Source organism: Dryobates pubescens, chromosome 5 (genome assembly GCF_014839835.1).
Source record: "Dryobates pubescens isolate bDryPub1 chromosome 5, bDryPub1.pri, whole genome shotgun sequence".
Taxonomy (NCBI): domain Eukaryota; kingdom Metazoa; phylum Chordata; class Aves; order Piciformes; family Picidae; genus Dryobates; species Dryobates pubescens.
Genome location: NC_071616.1, coordinates 28,631,243 through 28,654,686, shown reverse-complemented (window position 1 = coordinate 28,654,686; position 23,444 = coordinate 28,631,243). Strand labels below are relative to the sequence as shown.

At 36.2% G+C, this 23,444-nt stretch overlaps 1 protein-coding gene across 3 annotated transcripts in view; it reads left to right on the top strand.

The window, feature by feature from the left end:
* Nucleotides 1–23,444, top strand: part of PPP4R4 (protein phosphatase 4 regulatory subunit 4) — a 55,963-nt gene that overhangs the window by 2,823 nt on the left and 29,696 nt on the right. The window contains exons 3-5 of one of the 3 annotated variants that reach the window (XM_054161888.1): nt 18,934–19,036; nt 21,947–22,094; nt 22,784–22,857. In XM_054161888.1, coding sequence (XP_054017863.1) covers nt 18,934–19,036; nt 21,947–22,094; nt 22,784–22,857 — 325 coding nt within the window. Of the gene's footprint in view, nt 1–18,933; nt 19,037–20,446; nt 20,547–21,946; nt 22,095–22,783; nt 22,858–23,444 lie in introns of those variants that run through there. The other 2 variants (XM_054161890.1, XM_054161889.1) reach the window with 2 other exon arrangements.

Here is a 23,444-nt window from a genome sequence, read left to right as displayed (position 1 = left end):
ACCTAACGAGGCAAAGGCATCCGAGTGTCTAGGACCTATGTTTCAGAACTTCAGTCTGAGGGCTTGGGGCTTTCTAACTGAGGCTGTATTTTGGATGTTGCTGGCCAAGCAGAAGAATAGGAAGAGCGAAATACCTGTATGCTTCCCAACTATGTTGGTTTCAGGATTGATAGTTTGTCATAAACCCATCAGATTAAGTATAAAATGCCAAACTTTGCACAAAAGTGACAGAATAGTTTGCATTCCACTTCAGGGCATTGTGATCTCTAACAGGACCATGGAAATATACAGATCTGTGATTTTTATCTCTGCTATGAACTTTTGCCTATAGTGTTTGTGTTTGCTGATGTTTGATGTTACTATGTTTTTTTATTTGTCCCAGTGGAGCTCACTCTTTTATGGTATGCAGCCAGTAGCAAATTAGGTTTTCTTTGCCTGATGTGAATCCGGTTTGGATACAAGGATGCTTACTGATACACACACTAGCATGGTTTGTTTTCTGAGGACTTTTCTGATGGATTTCTTAGAGGTTTTTGCATTGTTGTGTGTACTATGTTATTTTGTATTCAGCTACTTCTTGTTAATTTTTGCCTTTTGAGTGTTCAAATTTTCAGGCCTTGACATTTCGGTCATACTCAAAATCAGGGTAACAAGGAGTTATCAAGGTGGAAGATTGAATTATTTACCCTTTTGGGAACATACTGTACCTGGGTTTTGGAGTGATCCTGTCTCTCGCACTAGAAAACCACACAATCGCGCTCCAAAACATTTAGCACAGTTTTTGCAGACACAAAATATACTTTATCTAGATTGGAAACAATTCAATGCCTATAAATGTAGCGTATCTGAAAAAAACAAACCATCAAACCAAAGCTGTACTTCATTGTAGCCATCTGTGATTAGCTAGAGTATTTCAAATTCTAACCAGCTTTCTATACAGTATATGTTGTTAATGCAGGTGACAAACCCACTACTACTATTTTAAAGATTTTTTTTTTTTAATTCCTCTTTTAGTTTTTAGTCTTAATCATGTCTGTTTTGGAGATTTTGTTGTGCAGAGAACTTGCTGTTAAATTCAAATGAAAACTTTTATTTAAATGTAACTGTTAGGAGCTATTTTTCTAAGAGAAACTTTGTCTTGTTTGTTTGTTTGTTTGTTTTGTTTTGTTTTGCTACATAATCATAAGAATTGATGACTGTATTCTGGTTATAGACCTTCTGAATTTATGGTCCTGATGAATGCACAGTACACTGAAAGATTCAGCTTCATACTAAACACATTGGAAAATACAAGAGGACACAGTCTCAGGCTGTGCCAGGGGAGGTTTAGGTTAGATGTTAGGAAGAAGTTCTATACAGAGAGAGTGATTGCCCATTGGAATGGGCTGCCTGGGGAGGTGGTGGAGTCATCATCATTGGAGGTGTTCAGGAGGAGACTTGATGGGGTGCTTGGTGCCATGGGTTAGTTGTTTAGGTGGGTTGGATTGGTTGAGGGGTTGGACACGATGATCTTGAAGGCCTCTTCCAACCTGGTTTATTATTATTATTATAATTCTTCTAACTACACTGGCAAGTTGTAAATACTGACATAAAAACTATTGTTTCTTTCTCTCCCCCTCCCTCCCCCTCTTCCATCTTTTAAGTTGCAGCTTAAATTCTGTAAAAGTTTCATTCTTGAGTCACTTATTTTGGCCAGATGAATTACTTGACCTTGACTCTGTTATGCAAATAAATTAATGTATATGAAATTGATTCTTTCACCTCAAAGCACAAAGTGTACCCATAGCCTGAAATGATGCTAAGTCACATACTTTTATTAACATTTAGATTTTTGCAAATACTTCTGTTCATCTTATTACTATAGCTGGAGAATTAGTTGTAAATACGCAGATTAGAGTTAATATATCTCTCTAAGAAACAAACAAGAAAAGTGGTGAAAGAGGAGAGAGATAAATATTTTCATTTCTGTTTTCTTTCTTGGGCTGCAGAAAGATGGCAATGCCAGTCCTTTTCTTGTTCAGACTTGTGTTCTGTATTGGCCGTTACGCCTGCACAGCCCATTGGCAAATTTTTCTGAGGCAAACCATGAAAATAATGTTTAATTTTGAAATAGACCAACTGTCTAATCCAGGACTTCATGCACCAGAAAAAACCTCTGTGCCAGTACAAAAGAATTGGGTAGCAGCATGGGAACAGCACACGTGAGTGAATGAAGTGGCTTTGAGACTTAGCAGCATGTTTGTATGGCTTATGATTTTTCATGAAGCAAAGGTTTCCTGGTGTATAGTTTCAGAGGCAAGGTAAGAATAATGAAGCTCTTCCTCTATCAGAAAGAGCAGCTCATGCATTCTTTCCTTACGTGATTGTGTTACAGATAAATTTTGTGTGCCAGCACTAATCCTGCCATGTTTCCAACAAAATGTGTAAGTGTATGACGGCCTGTGCTACTGTGAGTGGGAGCATGAACAGAGACGTCACAGCTGGTAGATTACTCTCTCATCAATAGCAGAATACATTAGTGCAGGTTAGAAAATCACAGAGTGACAAGGTTAGGAAGGGACCACTGAAGATCATGTAGTCCAAGCCTCTGCTAAAGCAGGCTCACCTAGATCAGGTTGCCACAGGAATGCATCCAGCTAGGTTTTGAAAGTAAACAGAGAAGGAGACTACAGCCTCTCTGGGCAGCCTGTTCCAGTGCTCTATCACCCTCACTGTAAAGACTTTTTTCCTTATAGTTAGGTGGAGCTTCCTGTGTCCTAGTTTGTGCCTGTTGCCCCATGTCCCATCACTGGGCACCACTCGAAAGAGTCTGGCCCTGTCTTCTTGACACCTGCCCTTTAGGACCAATATTGAATCTGTATGTTGAATTTGTGAAGTCAAATACTGGTTGAAATGATCAAAGTATCACCTGTATTGTATTTAATTATTCCTTAGATGTTAAATGGACGTCTGGAAGTCAGCATGAGAGCTACAATGTGTGACATAGGTGATAGCTCTTCCTAATGCATTGTCAGATTTTTTTCTGGAGGTGTCAGTGATGTTTCAGAGTATCTTTGTCTGTGACATAATAAGGAGAAACTAGGTAGCGCTATGGATGCCTTTTTCAATAGTAAACACAATTCAAAAGACTGTGAGATTTCTTAACTTGTAAAAATTGCTCTGTTGACCTGGGAAAAGCTTATCATGCTGTATTGGAAAAGATCTAATAGGAAAGTCCTGCTAAATATTTACTGTGTTTCTTTCTTTCTACATGACAAATCCCATGCAGGAATAGCATGTTGCCCAGGAGGAAACCAGGGTTTGGTTTTGTTTTGTCCAAATGAGCACTGACATTTCATAAATAACTTTCATGGTTCATTTTGAGATGGCACATAATTGACGTGTGAGAATAATAATTCTCCTTTATAACACCTTCCTTAGAAAGCTCCAAATGTATATCACAAAATTTTGTACTTCTAAAAAGCTTTTATCCTCATGTTTGTTCAATATTACTGATTTGTGTTTGTATACACTAGCTTATGTCAGGATCTGGAGATGCATCCAGTGTAACCTACATGGGGAAAACATAATGTTTGGTGTTAGACTATATCAATGGTACAAACTCCTCAAAGAGTAGGTCAAGCTATCCATTTATGGCAACTCTGAGAACAAGGATGGTGCCCTGCGATTATTATTCTGGTGTTTTGAGGACTACTTTTTTGTAGGCATAGGGGACCTTCAAATGTCATGGCATGATGCTTCCAAGGCCCTGCACTGACTCCATTTTTTGCTGCTAGAGATAAGTAGTAGTAGGTAGTACTGGTTGAGTTACTCTTCCCTTAAAATCAGTAGTAGGCATTTCAGTATCATTTTTTTCTGATACTAATTTAAGGACTTCAGGAACTAGGACTGAGGAACTAGGACTGAGGCTTGGGCCTATGTCTGTGCCTCAGCTGATATGCTAGGACAGGAATAAATTGAAATGAGATAAGAAATAGCTACATGGAGATTTAAAATTAATCCTATTCTCTGGGGTATACTTGCTGAACTGTTTTATGTAACTGTTTTTAGAGTTAACTCTAGTAATATTAATGGTTTTGTCTTTGTTCCACCAGCTGGTAGTCTAAATGCCAGCACTGTGGTAAAATTACACCGTGTCTTTGTCAAGGCTGAGAACCCAAAGCTTTATGTCACAGGAAAGAAAGCAGAATTATTACATTACTTAAGAAATTTTTGCGCTGGGAAAACAGAATGGGAGTGCAGACAGTTTTTGAGGCTAAGTAATTCAAGGATGTCTCCATTATTCTTTGAGAAGTTCCCATGCTTTGATAGGGGCATTTTATTTAATCTTTCTGGGGCAGCTTTTTGTATAAAGAAGTTCTCTTTCAGTCTTGACAACAGATTGAAAAGGAAATTTGAAGTGGTTTCTGTAGTGAGGATTTATATTGACATAATTTGGAAACAGCTATATTACAGCTAAATAATAACCATAATAACTAATGATTCACAGTTACAGGACTTCGTGCCTGAAAAAGAAGGTCACTTCAGATTCCAAAACAGATTGCCACAAGTGACATCTCTAGCCAAAGACAGAGTTAAGCCCTCAGGGAAGGATTTTTAAAAGTAGGCTAGTGATGCAAAAGTAGCAAGAATCTTCTCATTTGGATTGATAGTGGTGGGAATGCTATATAACTGGGTTGTTCTTGAGCCCACACTTAGAGAATTAAGATGTCACTGGCATTTCTTCCCCTGCCCTGATGTATAATTTCCAGTCTGAACAATAATAGTATCCTTCACAGGCTTTGCAAGTAAGGGTTCTCGATGCCCTATGCCTCGGTAAAAACTAGTTTAAATGACTTACAGTCACTGCCGCTCTTGAAGTTGCTTCTTTCTTGGTGAATAACCTTTCTGGAGACAGTTTTGGACAAGATGGAATCTTTCAGACTGAATATTAATTCCTTATAGCCTGTCAGATGTACACCCCTGTGTGGGGAAGATCACCTTTATGAGTCATAATAAAACAGAATGAAAAGAGACAACCACTTGGAAACTTTTGCTAGATCAAAAGATCTAGGTATATCTGTCTGAGGAATGCTTTATTGCCTCTGGCTTATACTTTTACACAGGCAGGAAAATGTACCAGATGTTTAATATCCATATTCTTACATAAAGGGACTCTTGACGATGCAGGTATTCTTGTTTAGGTCCTACCTTTTAGCTTCTTTTGCATTCAAATAAATGTTTCTGCATGTTTCTTTTTGCAGAACTTTACCCTACAGGGGGTTAATGTTGAGGAATAAAAATACCAGGCTTTGGATATATTCCTCGGTATCTTGGTAGCAGTTGTTTCAGGAGCAATTTTCTTTATTCTGTGTTGTGTGGCTGTGAGTTCTGAGAACGTGTACGACTCTTGTGCAGATTAGCTGAGTCATTCGTTGTCAGTTGCATCAATTCACAGCAGGACTGAAGGGAATTGGGATGCTTTCATGACAATAGTTAACATCCTGCCCTGCCCGTCTACCCCTTACATAGTAATGGATTTTAGAAATCTACCCCTTTCCTAACAGACTCCAGAGATAGACAATAATTCTTAGTCTAAATATATCATTTATATATTCCAAAGTTGTTTATAATTCCAAAATCGCACACGATTTGTTTACAGATATATGTTACAGTGTGATTTTAGCCCTGGTGTTTCTCTGGAATTCCTACTTCCCTGCTCTTCCACTGTTCTTCAATTTGCTACAGCATTAAGAAAGTCAGATTCAGGCTACATGTAATCAGGGAGTGATGAACTGACATGAATGGAATTGAATAATTGTATATGAATCCAAGATGACTATAGTTAACTAAGAGGTCTTGGTGTTTGTTTTTTTCATGTGTGTGGGTTTTGTTTTGGTTTGGTTTTTACTTTATCTACTTAAGGAGGGTATTTGTAGGTCTTCAGACTTTAAAAAAAATATTTACATTTTTATAAGGTTTTATAAATAAAGGTGACCAGCATCACCAAGTCAGAATACTTCAAACAACATACTTCTACATTCTTTCTTTTTGGGAAAAATAAGTAATTTTTTTATCCTCATCTAGTTTTCAATAATCCTTTAGTTTCAGACAATTCTTCTGGCTTTGCAAATAGATCAATACAGACATTTTTTCCTAAATAATTTTTCTCATAGTGTTTAAAATTTTGATATTCCAGATGGTTGTGAAAAAATAACTACAAGAATTTTCTTTTTTCCTTCCCCAGTCTATCTTCAATCAGATCGAGATAATTTGGTTTTATTTTTTTAAATGGCAGCACACTGTAACTTTGAATAAAATTGCAAAAATTGCCATAGGGTTTTCTGTGGCAATTAAGGAGGATGAAGAAAAGTATAAGAAGAAAGTCCTGTAGTCCCTGGGTTTTTGCTTATGAAAATAGCTTTATGTACTAACTGTCAATCGTTTCCCTAGTAAGAAGCTCTGAGTCCCCATTTCTTGAAGTGAAAACTCAGAACCAATTTAGATTGGTGTCATCTGCACTCTCCCTGATTTATTGTTCAACAAGAAAGAACAACGTTAAGAACTGGAGCTATCAGTTTTATGCTGAGATTAAATAGAGATTGTTCAAAGCTGCCTGCAACTCCAACACATTTCTGTTTACCAGTTGGAGAAGAATAAGGAAGTTGGATTCAAGCTGGGTCAATGCATTGATAACTCAGTTGATATAAACAGAGCTGCACAGCAGGAGAAGTGCTGTTGTACTTAGTAATACCAATACATTTTGCTTGCAAGGGGTTGTCTGCAAAATGATTTATTCTTTGCCTGTGCTGCCTGAGAATTGCAGCTGACCAATTTGTGGTCTGACTTTCCAGTAGTATATACTCTTTTCCTTTTCTTTTTCTCCCCCAAGCCCCTTCCTTCTTCCTTTTTCTTCTTCCCCCGCCATTCCCACTGCCTATTGATACAGTCTGTTACCAAGAGTATATTGAGAAAGCTAGACTAGGGACAGCAAGGAAATGCCTTAGAAATGTTAACTATGCTGTTATTTTAAAAATCTGAATTGATTGTATTGTCTCTGATAGACTAAACATATGCAGAGGATAAATTCTTTAATATACATATTTACATGGTAATTTTACTTACATTGTTGGGTATGTCTGGAGATACAAATTCAAAAGGAGAAACAGGAAAGATGCCATTTTCACTGCTGAAATTGTAACTGAGCTGTTTGAGGAGGAGGATTTATGTCCATATTGAATAGCAAAACATGAGTCACTGGCTCATTGCTGCTTGCACCAAAATTATTCTGTTATAAACAGTTAATCTCCTTTATGTGATTTCATCTAAAAACTCAGGATTAAGATACCTATTTATCTGCCATTTTGGAACATGGAAGTATTTTAGTATATAGTCTTCAGGGCATTTTACAGCTGCATCAAATGCTGACCACTGAATCAATCAAGGAAAGAATGATGACTGCTTAAAATTAACCTACTTCTTTAGTACAGGTTTTAATCTAAGAGTATGTCTATTTCGTCTTTTCCTTACCACTATATAAAGGCAGCTGTAGCTGTATTTTAAGAGATACTTGTAATTTCTTTTGAATCTTGCTTGCCTGTTGTGTTACACACAATGTGCATACTTAGGCCATGAGCTCATAATAAAAGATTGGGTGCATACTGGTATGGAAAAATCAACTCTTGAAGGCAGATAAATATGCTCGCACTCTGATCACTGTCCTGCTTTATTGAAAGTGATGTTGGAAAGTAGATTGATTGATCCAGATCTTTGTATCTTATTTATTGCCAATTCTGAAGGCTTTAAGTACATAAATTTTGAGTGCCTCATCTTACTTCCTTATAAATGAAAAGCATGACTTTTAAAAAAATGTTAGTAATTGGGAAGTGACAGCTTTTGGATCTGTAGTATGTAACCCATGAGTTGAAGAAGATTCTAAGATTTCATATTTCTTAGGTCATTTGAGGAGTCATGACTCACTGTATGTGAAGGCTCTAAGTACTAGGAAGGATTTGTTCTTTGGTTAGTTTTCTTTTTGTTTTGTTTAGATTTTTTTTTTCCTTCCATCATCCTTATGACTGAGGGTTTGCCTTAAACTCATTATCTTCAGGAGTCTACATACTGAATACCAATGGAGATGGTTTGTATGACACCTGTAACGATTTGTGTTGGCCTGTGATGCTTGTAAAAAAACTTTGGAATTCTGGATGCTCTGAAGCAACACTGTTATTATAAGCACTGTGTACTAAGTTAAATTCTACCTATAGAGATCAATTTGCATGGATGCCATATCAAACCCTTAACAAGAGTATTATTCATTAATATAATATGTTAATATTCCACAATGAGTTTTGACTAAAGATTTACTGTCCCACACCTTCTAGTGATCAGGTAATTCTGGTCATTTTCAGTTACAAACAAACCAAAGGTGGTGGTGGGAAAGCACTGTGCAAATGCTATGGAATCAATGGTTGCCACTTACTGTACTTTTTATTTTTCTGCTATTTTTATTTTCATAGGATACTGATACTAGCACATATTCTGGTGGTTAACACTGGTGTGCTGTGAAGGATCTGTTCAGTTGACATACATTCAAAGGAAAGAGATACACTTTTCTTCCAGAGATGATTCTGAACTAATTTTAGTAAATGTGGGTGGAATTACTGCTAAATGCTTTATTTATTCTTTCTATTGCAGTCTTTTTGGGATAATTGTACCATTAGAACTAATGTAAAATATGAGTATGTGAGAACAAAACAGTTTAACAAAAGGCTGTTTGAGATCACCTTGTAGTGACTTTGAGGGTAGGGAACTTTATTTGGATGATAATTACTTAAATCTAGTTGTGTAGGCAGGAGGTTTCTGATGGTGTGCTCATAATAATTCTAACAGGAATGTAAATACAGATGAATGACCTGTATATGTAGTACTCATTTTTATCTAGTGTTTAAAATTATTTTGCCAATAGAGGTGGAAACTTGCACGAGTTGTCATCACTTCGATTTGTTTATTATGTTGGTTGTATTATCTGATTTGATTATCTGTCCACTCCAAGCTGTATGGCATCAATAGAACAAATGAACAAATCTCACTTATTTCGGAGAGGCATAACTCTGACTCTTCCTTCATTTTAATTAACTGGATTTCAGCCTACTTTCCAAAGTGAACATGAATCTAGCACTTTTTGTTTGTTTGACAGAATGTGAATCAGCTTGAAATTAAACTAATTTTTAGCTACTTGCATGCTTACCTCAGCTGCATTTGGCCTATGGTTGCTTCTGATCGATGAGAAAGTAACGCTAGCATTAGTGGTTTGAGATTGTATTGCTCATGCATGTAACTACTTCAGTCTGAAGTAGATGTCCAGTACTACATTAAAATATCTAAATAATGAGCGGAATGTAAATGAGCAAGGCTTTCCACTTCTGAGCTGTCTCAAAGCAGCTTGTACTATGAGTTAGTTCAGTTCTGTGTTAATTTTAAGATTTATTTTTTCCCCATTTGAGCCACCAGGTCTTTTGAGTACCACACATAATTTGTAGAAATTTATGATAACTGTTTGAAGGTCAAAGTCAGATTTCTTTTGTTGGAAAAAAAAAGAACTGCTTCTACAGCTAATGATTCAATGAGTTTCTAAAATATCAGATTTCTTTTTCACAATTTTACTCCCATATTTTTTCAAATTGAAGCATGAGCTCAGCTTGCATTGTTTTATATGATATCTATCTACTTGCTATCTCTCCCTCTCAATATATTTCTATTGCATGTGGGAAAAAATATTGCGCAATGGCTTCATACCCTTGCATTCAGTCTCTTTACTTTTTTTTAATATACTTTTTATTGTGGCTTTTCATTAAATCCCTATACTTTTGTTTATTCTGTACACAGCAACTTTTGCAATGTCTGTATTATTGGTCTTTACATCTGCATTTTTTTTTGACCCAGTCTGTGAATTGTCAGCTCATAAAATCATAAAATAAAGTATGTTTTATGTGCCATTTGTCTGTATTACCATAGTTGATGCAGCAACTGAGATTTTGTTGTGCTGCAATTTATAAACCTATTCCAGAAAATACAAGCTTTTCCTGCTTGTACTTTAATTCTTAGAAGGCTGCTGTTCTTTCAGACTCTTACCATGGTCTTCAATATAAAATAAACTCTTGCTTACACTGATAAGGCTTTTTTATGAAGCAAAGCAAGTGTAAACAGATCACAGCATGTTAGAGGTTGGAAGGGACCTCCATAGATCATTGAGTCCAACTCCCCTGCCAAAAGCAGGATCAGTTAGGGTAGTTGGCTCAGGAATGCATCCAGGTTGGTTTTGAAAGTCTCCAGAGAAGGAGACTTGACAACCCCCCTGAGTAGCAGTTGCTTTCCTAACCTTTGATGTGCTTTTCCTACTGGTAGGCAGAGGGATTCCAGGTGGAATTAGTATATCATTTTGTTTTTTAGAAACTATTGAAGGGATTCATAGAACAGAATGAGATAAAGGCAAGTGATATCTTCTGTTAGACTAGCCAACATATCATGAAACAAGTGACAAGTTTTGAGACCTGCAAGTCCATCTTCTAAAGGAGAGGTTGAAATACACACATACTGCTTTCTAGATCACAGATACTGCTTTCTAGATCAAGAAACTCTAAAGATTCAGAAATCAAAATTCAAAAGGTTCTCATCAACTTCCAGAGTTAGGGTGTGACAACCCCAAACCCTCTAAGAATTGATTCAAGAGCTTTTGGGTCTGTTTTGCATAATGCGTCCACACTTTTCAGACCCATAAGTAGAAAACAACTAATAATTAGATTTTAGTAATTGTTACATCATTTGAAGTGTTCATCTATTTTGTTACATGAATAGCTAACTAGGGGAATGAAATATTGATACAACAAATAGGACTTGAGAATGAAAAGAGATCCAGTGTCTAAATTAGACTATAAGATAAACTTAGGCTAGCAGAAGTAAATTATCCTTCTAGAATTTGGTTAACATCTGTGATGATTTTTTTGCTCACTTTCTGTGTAGAAAAATTACAGGCCTTGTACTTTTCCAGAAGACTTCTTACATCATATAATGCCTGCTGTGAAATGACAAATCTTGTTGAAAGTGAAAATTATAAATTCAGAGTTGGCAAATGACAACTGGGCAGAGAGTAAAATAGATCAGCTACTAGCTTCTTTTTTTGTTTTTGTTATATCACCTAGGATTTGGAAATTGCATTATCTAGAGTGAAAAGACTGGTTTTACTTTTCAAATTTAGACTGAAAGTAAAAACCACTAAGATGAATTCTACCCAGAGACCATACAAAATGCCATATGTATTATGAGTTGTCTAAAGAAAAGGAAACACTAATTTTCTAGGAGACAGTAACATTGAAATTAGGGTAGTATTTGAGAGGATAAATGTGTTCCTTTGAGGCACTTTTTACATTCTTGAAACTTTTCTTAAAATGCAAGGGAGAAAAACTTAATGTTTCCTTGTAGCACGTAGTGTGTAAACTCACAGAAACTGATGATATTAGGAAGAATGAAGTTTTTGTGGCATTACAGTGCATTTGTTTTGCTCAAGAATAGAAAGAAGCATTTGTGTCAATTATAAATTCTTTCTCTCCTTGACAGTAATTCAGCAAGCAAACAGAAATAAGAAACTTCAGTTTACCAAACTGATCCTGGTAAACAAACTTGCTGTGAATACAAAACTACTGTTCCGCTAGATCTGTTAGTACATTTATTGCACTGTAAGTTTCATGTATAGTGCTGCTTGTTCAGATATGTACTAAGATAAGATTAATTTCTTTTTTTCAATGTATATAGATCATGTAGATTTTAGAATCATAGAATTGTTAGGGTTGGAAGGGACCTCAAGGGTCATCCAGTTCCAACCCCCCTGCCATGGGCAGGGACACCTCACACTAGATAAGGTTGCTCAGAGGCACATCCAGCCTGGCCTTAAAAACCTCCAGGGATGAGGCTTCCACCACCTCCCTGGGCAACCTGTGCCAGTGTCTCACCATCCTCATGGTGAAGACTTCTTCCTAGCATCCAATGTCAATCTACCCATTTCTATTTTTGTTCCATTACCCCTAGACCTATCATTACCTGACAGCTTCAGCTATGCTGGCTGTGTCACTCTCTTAGGTGCATCCCCTTTGATTCCCTTGGGGTGTCCCAGTGCTTCGTCCTTGGCTTGCCTCAGGGCAACACGTTGAGAGCCCTTGCTAGCACTCCATCCTTCTGCCTCTGGTGAGCTGCCCCAATGTTTGCCACATGAGATAAACAGCCCCTTCCACCTTCAAATCTAGTTTAAAGCCCTATCAATGAGCCCTGCCAGCTTCTGCCCTAGAATCCTTTTCCCCCTCTGGGACAGGTGCATCCCATTGGTTGCTTGCAGCTCCGGTGCCCTGTAAACTGAGCTGTGATCATATTATCCAAACCCCTGTTGATGACCCGAGTCCTGCAGCCATGCATTGACCATAAAACGACCAGGAGTACGTATGTCTGAAGAAGAAGAGCAGTATGTGTAAGTGGTTTTGCAGATGAGATGTTAATAGAAAAGGGTTGTGATGTTCGTACTGTGGTATTGTCAGGACTCCTGACTTCTTGAAAATGGGTATTAATGAGTTGTTACATTTTCAGATTAATTTTAGTCTATCTTACTTTCAACAAAACTATAGTAGCCTAAGAACACAATTTCTTATTTGCTCTTATTGCACAAGTAACGGAGGGAGGGAAGTGTTACAGGACAAAGCAGCTTAATGAGTCTTTGGCCCCATCACAATCTTGTACTTATCTAGTCTGGTTTATATCCCTGTTCTAGAATCTTGCATATTATCACAACTTTCAAATATATGAAGGCTTGCATACATAAACATTATAGTGTATTAGAACATCTGGAAAAAAAGGCCATTTGCTTCTAGGACAATTTAAATCAGTTTTGAGGTTTTACATATGGTGCCCAGGTATCTGTTGTCTTCAAGAGGTGTTTGACAGTGAAGAACATGCAACATACAGTTCCAATTTTTATTTTAATACATAAGATTGGTTATAATATATAAAACAGTTACTATGATAGACATCTGTAATTATATATATATATATATCTGTAGTGTGTCTTAAATAGTACTGCTCTTTAAAGTCTTGGGATTAACTTTTCCTGAGAAGAAAGCCTCTTTTTTTAGACTCTCACTGTAAAAGGGTAAAAATATAAGCAGTTTGATATATCAGATACCTGATTTTAAAAATATGTCCCAAATAGCTTGTATATCTTTGCAGTTTCAAATCCTAGGGCAAATTATCAGACAAAACCATCACTTTAATTTTAGATGCATTTATTATGTCATTTGCAACACACTAGAGGATAATGTACAAGCAATTTTATACAGCACTTAGGTCTGTAAAATCTCCCTTGTACTATATAATTTCAGGACTGTGTTAATATTTGTACAACTCACGCTTCTCAGTCTTTGTTCAACAGAGGATCTTAAATGAAGTTACATTAATGCAATGACAGATCCTTCCCAGGAACTGTGTTTGTTTATAGCATACTTATTACAATATTTGTCAAATAGATGTTCAGACACTCCTGTTACATAATTTATATTTATGAAAGAATACTTAAAATCCAAGAATTTATGTAATGAAATAAAAGGGAAACTACTGCATTTTACTAGTGTTAAGAAAAGATTGTACTTTTACAAAAAATACCAGATTGTATCAAAAGAGTGTTCACCTAGAAATAAAATGAAAATTAGTCTTAAAGTCATTCATTTGTGATTTCAAGACATTTTTCTGCTTTCTAGATTTTTTTTTTCCCTTTTTGTTACCAAAACCCTGAAATAACACAAATTGAGGGTAAATTAAAAAGGAAAACTTGTAAAAGTAGAAGTCTGTATCTGCCTGTCTGCATAGGAAAGATTGCCATATAAAAATTTTCACATTAAAAGTAAACAAGACTCTCTAAGCAAGTTTTATGGGCCAACAATTTTATGTTATTGACATAAATACTTATCTGGATTTCTAGTTTTCCTTGGCAACCAGTTGATTGTATAGCAGAACAGAAATTCTGAAAGCAGAATTGAAATTGAATTGTTCTGAACGGGCCAAATCCTGTCAGATACTGAGATTTTATACAAGCAGGAAATGTAAGTTCAGGATTTATGAATCACAGTCACAAAATAGTTTAGGTGGTTGGGATTTGCTGGAGATCATTTGATTGGCTTGAAGCAGGACCAACTTCAAGTCTAATGTAATTTGCTGTTAGGTCAGGTTGCTCAGGACGTTGTCCAGATGAGTTTTGAATGTCTCCAAGGATTGTCTAGCTTGTACTGCATCAGTTTATCTATGAGAGTATTATGGGAGACAATGTCAAAAGCCTTGCTAAAATAAGTTAAAAAACTTCCACCTTCCAAACCAGTCATCTCATTGTAGAATGCTGTAAAGTTGATTGCTCAGGCAGGATTTCATCTTCGTAGATCCAGGCTGACTACTCTTGGTCACTTTTTTTTTTGTCCTTGTTTTGTTCGTAAATAGTTACTAGGTGGACTTGCTTCAGTATTGAGGCAGTCTTAAATATAGTAATATAGCATAGGCTTCATTTTGTGAAAGTAGAAAAACCAAGTAAAACCAAGTGCACGGGCTAGAGGGAGAGAGGCTTAGTGTGACACTTGTGCATGAGAAGTACCGGCTCTTCCATGAACCTTATAGTCAGACCAGCTCTGGTACTGCCAGCTGTCAGCAAGCAGCTACACCAGCTGAAGCGGAAAGTGTTCCGGCATGAGAGCTTTTCCCCTTAATGAGGATTTCCAGCACTGTAAAGTCACTGGGATCTCCTGGAGGATGAGCTTAGAAGATGAGTCCTGAAGCTTTATATTTATATGATACTATCTATATGGATTTTGCTAGCACAAAAGAGGTTGAGCTAAGTTGCTTCTAAATGTAGGGCTCTGTTGAGTTCTATAGTTAGCTCTGTTAATAAAGGAATAACACCTTCCTTACATTGAGGTTATTGTGACTCTGAAGAGATGTAGCATTTTAAAAAATGTATTTATTAATACAGAAATGTCTAAATCTAAGCATTAAGCAGTAATTCACTATAATCCTGAAGTCTTCAATGTTTAAAAAAAATAAATCTATGGTGCAGCTCCCTTGGTAGACATAGAAGAAAAATCTGCAGTTGGAAAATTACAGGCTGTGTAGGTGTTGAAATGCCTCCTGCTTCGCATTCTTACTTGGCAGCAAGCCAGATGCTAAGCATTTCTGTTTTAAAGGGAAATGCTCCCTTTTTCTTTACATTTCTGATGGATAAAGGTTGCATAGTGGTTTCATTTTTTAGTAATTAGGATTTCTTCCATCTTGACACAAAAGGAATAAAATTTTTCAATTAAATAGCTTTGCCAAGTTACCATGGCCTGTGCTACTGTGTTACTGCTGGATAATACAAAGGCATGCATCTTTTCCTTGGAAGTTGTATCTTAAGATTTTGTGGACCTCATTCACCCTGTGACCCTTTTCAGCTCTGAATTTCTCAGTACTACTTTAAAGCTTTGTTTGAATTAGTATGTGATACTCGGAGAGATCTGACATAAACATGAAAGGCTTTAATATTCATGACTTTAACACAGATAATAAAATAGTTTTGAGTAATGCAAAAGTGTCACAACCTGTAAGTAGATCAGTTATTAATCATTATTTTAAGTCCATTTTTAGTAGCTGACAGAATACCATCCTTTCACTGAATATGGATGTTACTGGGAGATGTGTTTCTATTGAGAGAGCTCATGCGTGTTCACCAAATAAGACTGCAGGGATGTTAATAGAGAAATCAGTATGAAAATCTGTACTCTCATCCATTTGTGCTGGTTTTGAGTGGCATTAGAAAGTTTTTTTTGTTTTGTTTTGTTTGTTTGTTTTTTACATCTGTGTTGAGTTCCATCCCCAGATGTAATTTTTGTTCACTCTTTATTGTTGTTGGGCCCAATAAGGATGATGTCTCTGCTCTGGGAATGATTCCCAGATTTTGCTCAGCAGGTCTGAGTGCTGCAGCCCTGATGACAGCAATGTGTGATAACCTCAGTACAGTCTTCACAGCTTTCTACTTACTTGTTACTCATTTTAGAATTTATGATTACTCTTCTGCCTGGGTTCTTTCCTTTCCATTATTTAAGGTCTATGTGGTCCATTAAAAAAAAAACAACCAACAGCAAAAAAAAGACAGAAGATCATAGTTCCTGCCATTTGTAGTGTGTAGCACCCATTTAGACCAGTTATTGCATGACTAAATTTGTGGTGGACCCTTATTGATTGCTCTGGAACTTAAGGAAATAGGAATATTTTATTTTTGTCTCAAGTTAGTTTTATTAGGAGCTATAATCACACAAGTACTTCTAAAGATGTTAATTCACATTCAGATTGGACATTAGGAGAAGGTTCTTCATTGGATGAGTGGTCAGTCACTGCAATGGGCTGCCCAAGGAAGTTGTTATGGCACCAAGCCTGTCAGAAGTCAAGGAGTGTCTGGAATAGGCTCTTACTCACATGGTTTAGTTTTTGGGTGCCTTGCAAGGAGCAGGGAGTTTGAATACTATGATCCTTATGGGTCCCTTTCAACTTGAGATACTCTATGATTCTGATACATATTAGGTATAAACACAAATGCCTGTAAGACTAAGACTTGTAATGTGTTTCTGTGGTCAGGAGCCATCATTTACTTATGTGTCTGCCTTAATAGGTGGTAGAGAGAATCAGGCACTTCAGGGGAACTGTCCATCTCTTCTATTTAGGCTGAGATAAATTGTTCCTTATTGAATCCTATTTCTCTACCTTGATTTTAAAGGAAAATAACTTCAACGGCAAGCAAACACAATCTAAGATTAGGTTAATTCCATCATATATGCATTAGACTCATACTTTCAAATTACAAACAATCTGTCTTACTCTATACAAAACAAGAGATTTATCTCCCTTAGCAAAATTTACTCTTTCTGGAAGAGGAAGGTTTTCCTGTGGTGAGACCCATACACCAAGTGATAGTTTGCAGTTAGTAAGTTATTACAGCTGTCTGCAGAGTGGAAACCTAACACAGAAATGAATTGAGGTGTGTGAGACTGTCCACCTTGCAAAGAGGATTTGAATTCCTGTATTCCTGCCTTTCAGCCTGTAATTAATCTTCCCCAATGTACTGCTGTATAACATGGAAAATTATCTTTTTGAGTATAGTGAAGAATTTGTTCTTTCAAAAATACACTGAAATTACAGTTTGCTAGACATGATTAAATTAACATTGATGTTACCTAATTGTTTTTTGAATATTTTTACTGGGAAATTAGAGAGTGCAAAGAAAACAAAAGCCTTTCTGGTAGGATATTACAGTATATTACAGTATTTCTGAAGGGGTATTTTTGTTGATTTTAACCAAAGCTTTTACTTAGTCTGGAGAGGAGGAGACTCAGGGGTGACCTTATTGCTCTCTACAACTACCTGAAGGGGGGTTGTAGTGAGGCGGAGGTTGGTCTCTTCTCCCAGGCAACCAGTACCAGAACAAGAGGGCACAGTCTCAGGCTGTGTCAGGGGAGGTTTAGGCTGGAGGTTAGGAGGAAGTTTTACACAGAGAGAGTGATTGCCCTTTGGAATGGGCTGCCTGAGGAGGTGGTGGGGTCGCCGTCATTGGGGGTGTTCAGGGTGAGGCTTGACAGGATGCTTGGTTCCATGGTTTAGTTGATTGGGTGGTGTTGGATGATAGGTTGGACACGATGATCTCGAAGGTCTCTTCCAACCTGGTTTATTCTATTCTATTCTATTCTATTCTATTCTATTCTATTCTATTCTATTCTATTCTATTCTGCTTCTTGCTTATTATGCAAACATACCCTCATTTTGAAGCATGCATAGGTATGCATTTAACTAAATAGTTCAAAATTCACTGCTTTGACTGTACCTGTAATTTTATTTGCTCTTCTGAAAGACATGAATTTGAGGATTATGTAGAATATTAGTGGAATGTGTAAAGATCTTTTCATCTCTAAATACTGCTGAAAAGCTTTGCATCTTATCTGTGAATTCCCGAATATATGTCAGAAGCAGAATAAAACTGGATTGTAGTTGTGTAAATCTACTGTCATGTGACCAATTTATATACCTAGTCCCCTTCCTGAGCTCAAAACTTTCCCTAAGAAAACTTAGAATGAGGATGGGATGGGAAGTGATGTATGAAAGTATTTAAAAGTATTTTTGCTATGAATTTGTTTTAAAATTATGTGTATAATCATATAATACATTTAGTTGTAATATCACACTGCAAAAAATGCTTGCATGTGTGTAGTTGATTGTTGCATGCTTACTTAAAAATCAGTTGCTTAGCTGTTGAAACAAAACTGGATTTGTTCTTCTGTTTTTTAATTTGGGTATTTTTGTGTGGTTTTTTTACCTTTCTCAATGGTGAGATACCATTGAGAAAGACAGAATGTAATCTAAGCAAGTTTTTGAATCCTTCTTTAATCGTGTTTGCCAATACTCATCTGATTATCCATCTGACTGTTTTCCCTACAAAAAGGAAAACACAGTAGATTTCTGTTAAAATGTTGTACATGGAGTGTAGTTTTTGTTTATATCTTCTATTTATCCCCTTCCTATGCTTTATCACTTGTTATAATATTAAAGTTTCCACAAAACTACTGCCTTAATATTCAGTCTGAAAAGTTCTTTCAAATGTTTGGTTTTTTTCAAAGCTACACTAAAGTTAGAACATGCCATATTAGAAATTGTATGCAACAGCTTTTATTGCTGATATTTTTAATGTTATTTTATATTACATGTTATATACAAAAAGTAATGCCTCTCTCCACTTACTGTATGAATTACCTGGGTAGCGTGGGCTCTTAATTTTGTAGGGTTTTTTAAAATGAAAAATGTGAGTTTCTAGCCATCAGAGAAAGTAATGTACTCTGTTTGTATTTTTGTAAGTTCTGGCCAGGATATCCAAGGAACAAGTGTGGTGGCAAATCTTCCAGTCCTGGTGCGACAGAATCCTGCAGAAACGCTGCGTCGGGTTTTACCAAAAATCAGAGTAAGTTGTGTGTAACGAGGTTTGAATGTATCTTTTTCTGCCAGTGTAAGTATTTTAATAAAGGCAAAAGCATCCCGCTTTTACTGTAAATTCAGCCTCTGGGGGAGGTGTGTCGGGTAGGTCTTGCACATTCATTCACTGAATGTACAAAATATTGCAGATAGTGTATGTTAAAAAAATGTTACAACATCAAAGACCCTTTGTATATTTAGCATAAGTATTTTAGATCTGAGACAAACAAGCAATACATCCATAAGTGTGCCATATCTAAATAATTGTTAGGTGTCAGTAATTTTGGTTATGTTAACAAAACTAACACTTCCTGCATCATTTAGATGTTAAATGTAGGTTTCGGATTATTAAATATTTTTAAAAGTGCTACCGTTAAAATAAAGTGGCATCTGTGGATGGGCTCTGTTGTATAGAGATCCCCACTCTCTGGATTTCTGCTTGCACCTCCTCATGAACCTTGGAAGTCATTGAAATGCAGATTTAGGAAAAGCTTAGACATTTTTCTCGGCGTTTCTTGTGCACCAAATGGCTCCTTTCAAATGATGGTAGTAGTATTTTCCCTATTTTCCACCCTTGGGCAGAGGGAAATTGCAGATGCCTGTCCAATTAATAAGATTTTTCCAAGTGCTGTGATTGCAGAAAACTATGGCTACTCATGTTGAAGTAGTCTTATTCAATGCTGTCTGGTGAATTTGAAATTCATTTTGTTTCTTATTTTCCTAATATACCAGTCTCCTCTTGAAAGCTTTTCTTCTTCTCTAGTTGATTGTATCATTTCAGAAGAGGTGGGGTGATTTTCACCCTGTCTTTTGCCCAGCATTGATTTTAAGGTCCGTCCTCATTGTATCTTTGAGCTGTAGTGCCCATTATTTCTGCGTCGTTCTAGTCCTGAATGAAGATTTCTGTTTTATCAATGCAGTTACTAAAATGATTAATAATATTTCTACTTGCAGCTTTTTTCAAGAGAGTTCTGTTGCTGCAGAACATAAAGTGAATTACAGGTGATACTTTTCTGTTTTCCAATTAATGGAATAAGCCATGCTTTCCAAATTATGCAAGATTTAATGCCCCAGTTTAACTTGTAGACATTAGGATAGTTCAAGAACATGCTCATACCCTTAAATTCCATTAAATAATTTGTCTGAATAAGGTAGACAGGAAAAGCTTTTTTTCCTCTGGAGTGAGAATCTGTGGAGGATCAGTGTATACAAAAATATGTTAACTTTCTAACAGAGTAAATTTATATTAAGTCACTTTATGTCACTCAACTTGAATTCACTGAAATTTCAATGAGAAGACCCATACGTTTTCTTGCATGGAACTGTACAGTTCTGAGAGCAAGCATCAATGCAGGCAGGTATGTAAGCAATCTAGAAATTTACATTTCAATGTCTCCCGAGGTCCATGAGGAGGCACATCCAGAGAATGTGTTCTCACACATGATTATCCAGAGTTGTGTGGATCTGTGGAGGAGACTATTTGGAAACTTTATTTGATGGTAAGTAACCCTGTTTGCATTGTGTACATAAAAATGAATTCAGCCTCATTATGCTCTGATCTGAAGTGGTTTCTTCACATCTACAGTATGTAAATATTTCTTTTGATTATTTTGGGGATTTTTTTTTTTCCCTTAACAGTTGTAAGCCAAAATCCCATAATAATACATACAGGTATTCTGATCTCAGAAGCATTTGAAATATAAAATTGGTAGATGTCCTTATTCTTGACTGTGGGTGTTATAATGATAGTGGAGGAACAAGAACAGAGTTGGGCTGTGGATATTAAAAAGAGGGCAGTTTCCTTGGCTATTGAATGCAGCTATTGTATCACACTTAGCTGTGCAGTGCTGTTTTTTTTTTTCATTTGGGGGAGCAGGGACACAATGCTTTTTCAAATACACATAGTTGTAAACTGAGACAGCTGTTGACAGAGAAATAGTGGTTCTCTTTGAAATCAGGTGAAATAAAAGATAGGCATTTGCACATACAAACTGCTTGACATTTGTAGAATGAGAATGTCTTGTTTTACTTTGAGGTAAGCAAAGCCTACTAAATAATTGCTCAAGATGGTCTCTGCAAAATGTATTTCCTAAGCAAAATCCCTCTGCTAGAGAATACTTAGGTGCATAATGGATATTTTCTTAGTCTTGTCTAGGCTGATTTAAAAAAAGAAACTAAAGTATTAGCATACTGTTGATTTTTGATGTGTGATCTGAGAAAACTGTTCGTGTCAGGCACTTTTAAAAAAGAAGCAAAATCATGTAAAATGTTTAAAGGGAAGTATGAGCTTTGAACTCCTACTGAGTTTGGGGTCACATGTAAATTGAATGCAATTCTTCAGTAGTACAATAATGTGCTGTTTTCTCAGGAGATGTATTTACAGGTAAACAAAAAGAATGTTTACCTGTCTGATAGATTTGTACATGCTGGAATGCTGTGTCATAGATTTCATCCTCTTAGGCATGTGCATGAATATGGAAATTAAATTGCTGGCTTGTTTAATTTAAAACATTTAGTAATAGTTCATCCTTGAATTAACTGTTGAATTGATGCTTTTAAAGACTGCCTATTTAATTATATTTTTCTATGTTAAAACTAAGTAGTAGTAAATGCTGAGTTATTTCAGGAAATTCTATTGCTATATGCTTTACTCAAGACTACATATATGCACACATTTTCATCCATGTTCCAAGTCAGTTGACAAGATGTGTGAAATACTTCTTTTCACTTTGTGTGCATAAACAACAGAAGTGCCATTGTTGGCTGGTTTGGTTTTACCTCTTTTGTAGTTTACCCAGGCTGGTGTGTATTCACTCTTAAAATTGGATGTAAAAATTTGAATGTCTTTCAGTACCTTTCTGCCTCATTCTCTAAATTGATACAATTTGTAATTATACAGGAGGTGCTGCATGTCGCAGGAGTGGAAATGCAGTTAACAGCTGCTGTTTCATTTCTGACTGTATTGCAAGAGGAGTCGGTGTCCATTCATACGTACTCTCACTCCTTCCTACACATCATCCTCCAGAACCTGGAACACAGAGATGCAGGTCAGGGTAGTACAACTATACTACTAATGACTCATTAATTCTGTATGTTTTGTTTCCTTAGTGACTGTACAGTGCTGTGTAAAGCAGTGCATACAATCTCTCTGACTTTGTGTCTAGACTTGCATGAATGGAAAGATTTTTTCATTCTGACCACTTACATTGTGATAATTAAATGTAATTCTGATTGAAGCAAACACACACACTTTTTCTGAAGGACTAAATCCAAGCTTCTACTGAAACACCAGGATTTTGTAGCTAAGGAAATGGAGGGATGATGGTTGACATTTATTCTGTGTGATTATTATTTTTTTCTTAACTTCTTTGATGCTATATTTGGGATACAAAGGGGAAAAAAAATGACCTGTTGTAAAACTAGGCAGTTTCAGTGGCTATAAGAAAAGAATATGCTTCTAAATGAGGGAAATTTTGTAAAAAAATCCCAGACAACCCAAGATTAATGCTATCTTTGTACAGGCATTGAAAAAGTAAAAGAAATAGGGAAAGAATCTGCTTCTCACTTACCCTGCGTCTTAGTTTGAAGTCTTGAATGTTAATTTAGAGGCTTTTAGCTATGTAGCTTCTTGAAGAGGGTCATGTGAAAAAAGAGAAGTAACTTTGTAAAAGTGATGTGTGTTTTGTTGTACTTATTATATGTACAGCATAATATATAATTCATTTCTTTCTAACAGGTGTCAGCAATGCATGGCTAGAAACTCTTCTTGCTGTAATAGAAGCTTTACCTAAAGAGACTGTCCGACATGAGGTAATAATATTCTCCTACATATGCTGATAACAAATAATATTTTAAGCAAGTGTCATTTGCTTGGTAAGATTTCTGGCAGTTCTATGTCTGTGAAAACAGGAATGCTTGTGGATCATGCTGAGAGTAATGTGTTAAAATGGTAGCGTTCTTAAATAAATAAAGCGTGTTTGCTGTAACACTTCCACTGCACTTAGTATTCTCAGTAACATATTTTTCATATATCCTGTTTTGGTTTACAAGATGGTATTTCATTCTGTGCTGTCTCAAAGAAGCTACATTTGATTTGGTACTGAACTAAAATTCTGATTTCTGTTAAAAGTGACTGAATGCTATAGATCCATTTCATGGTGTACCTCAGTTGTTCCTGATGTACCAAAACCTCAGTGTTCTGCTAGCACTCTTTCACTATGTAGCTCAAGAAAGAGAAAGGAAATCTGTTGCTAAGTCACAATGTCATTTCCCTTTACTCAACTAATTTATTCAATTTTGTTTTAATAATTCATATTTCATTGTTAAATTTAAAACTTTGAAACATTCATATTTTACCATGTTCATAATTTAAAACAACATGGAGATTTAAATACCCA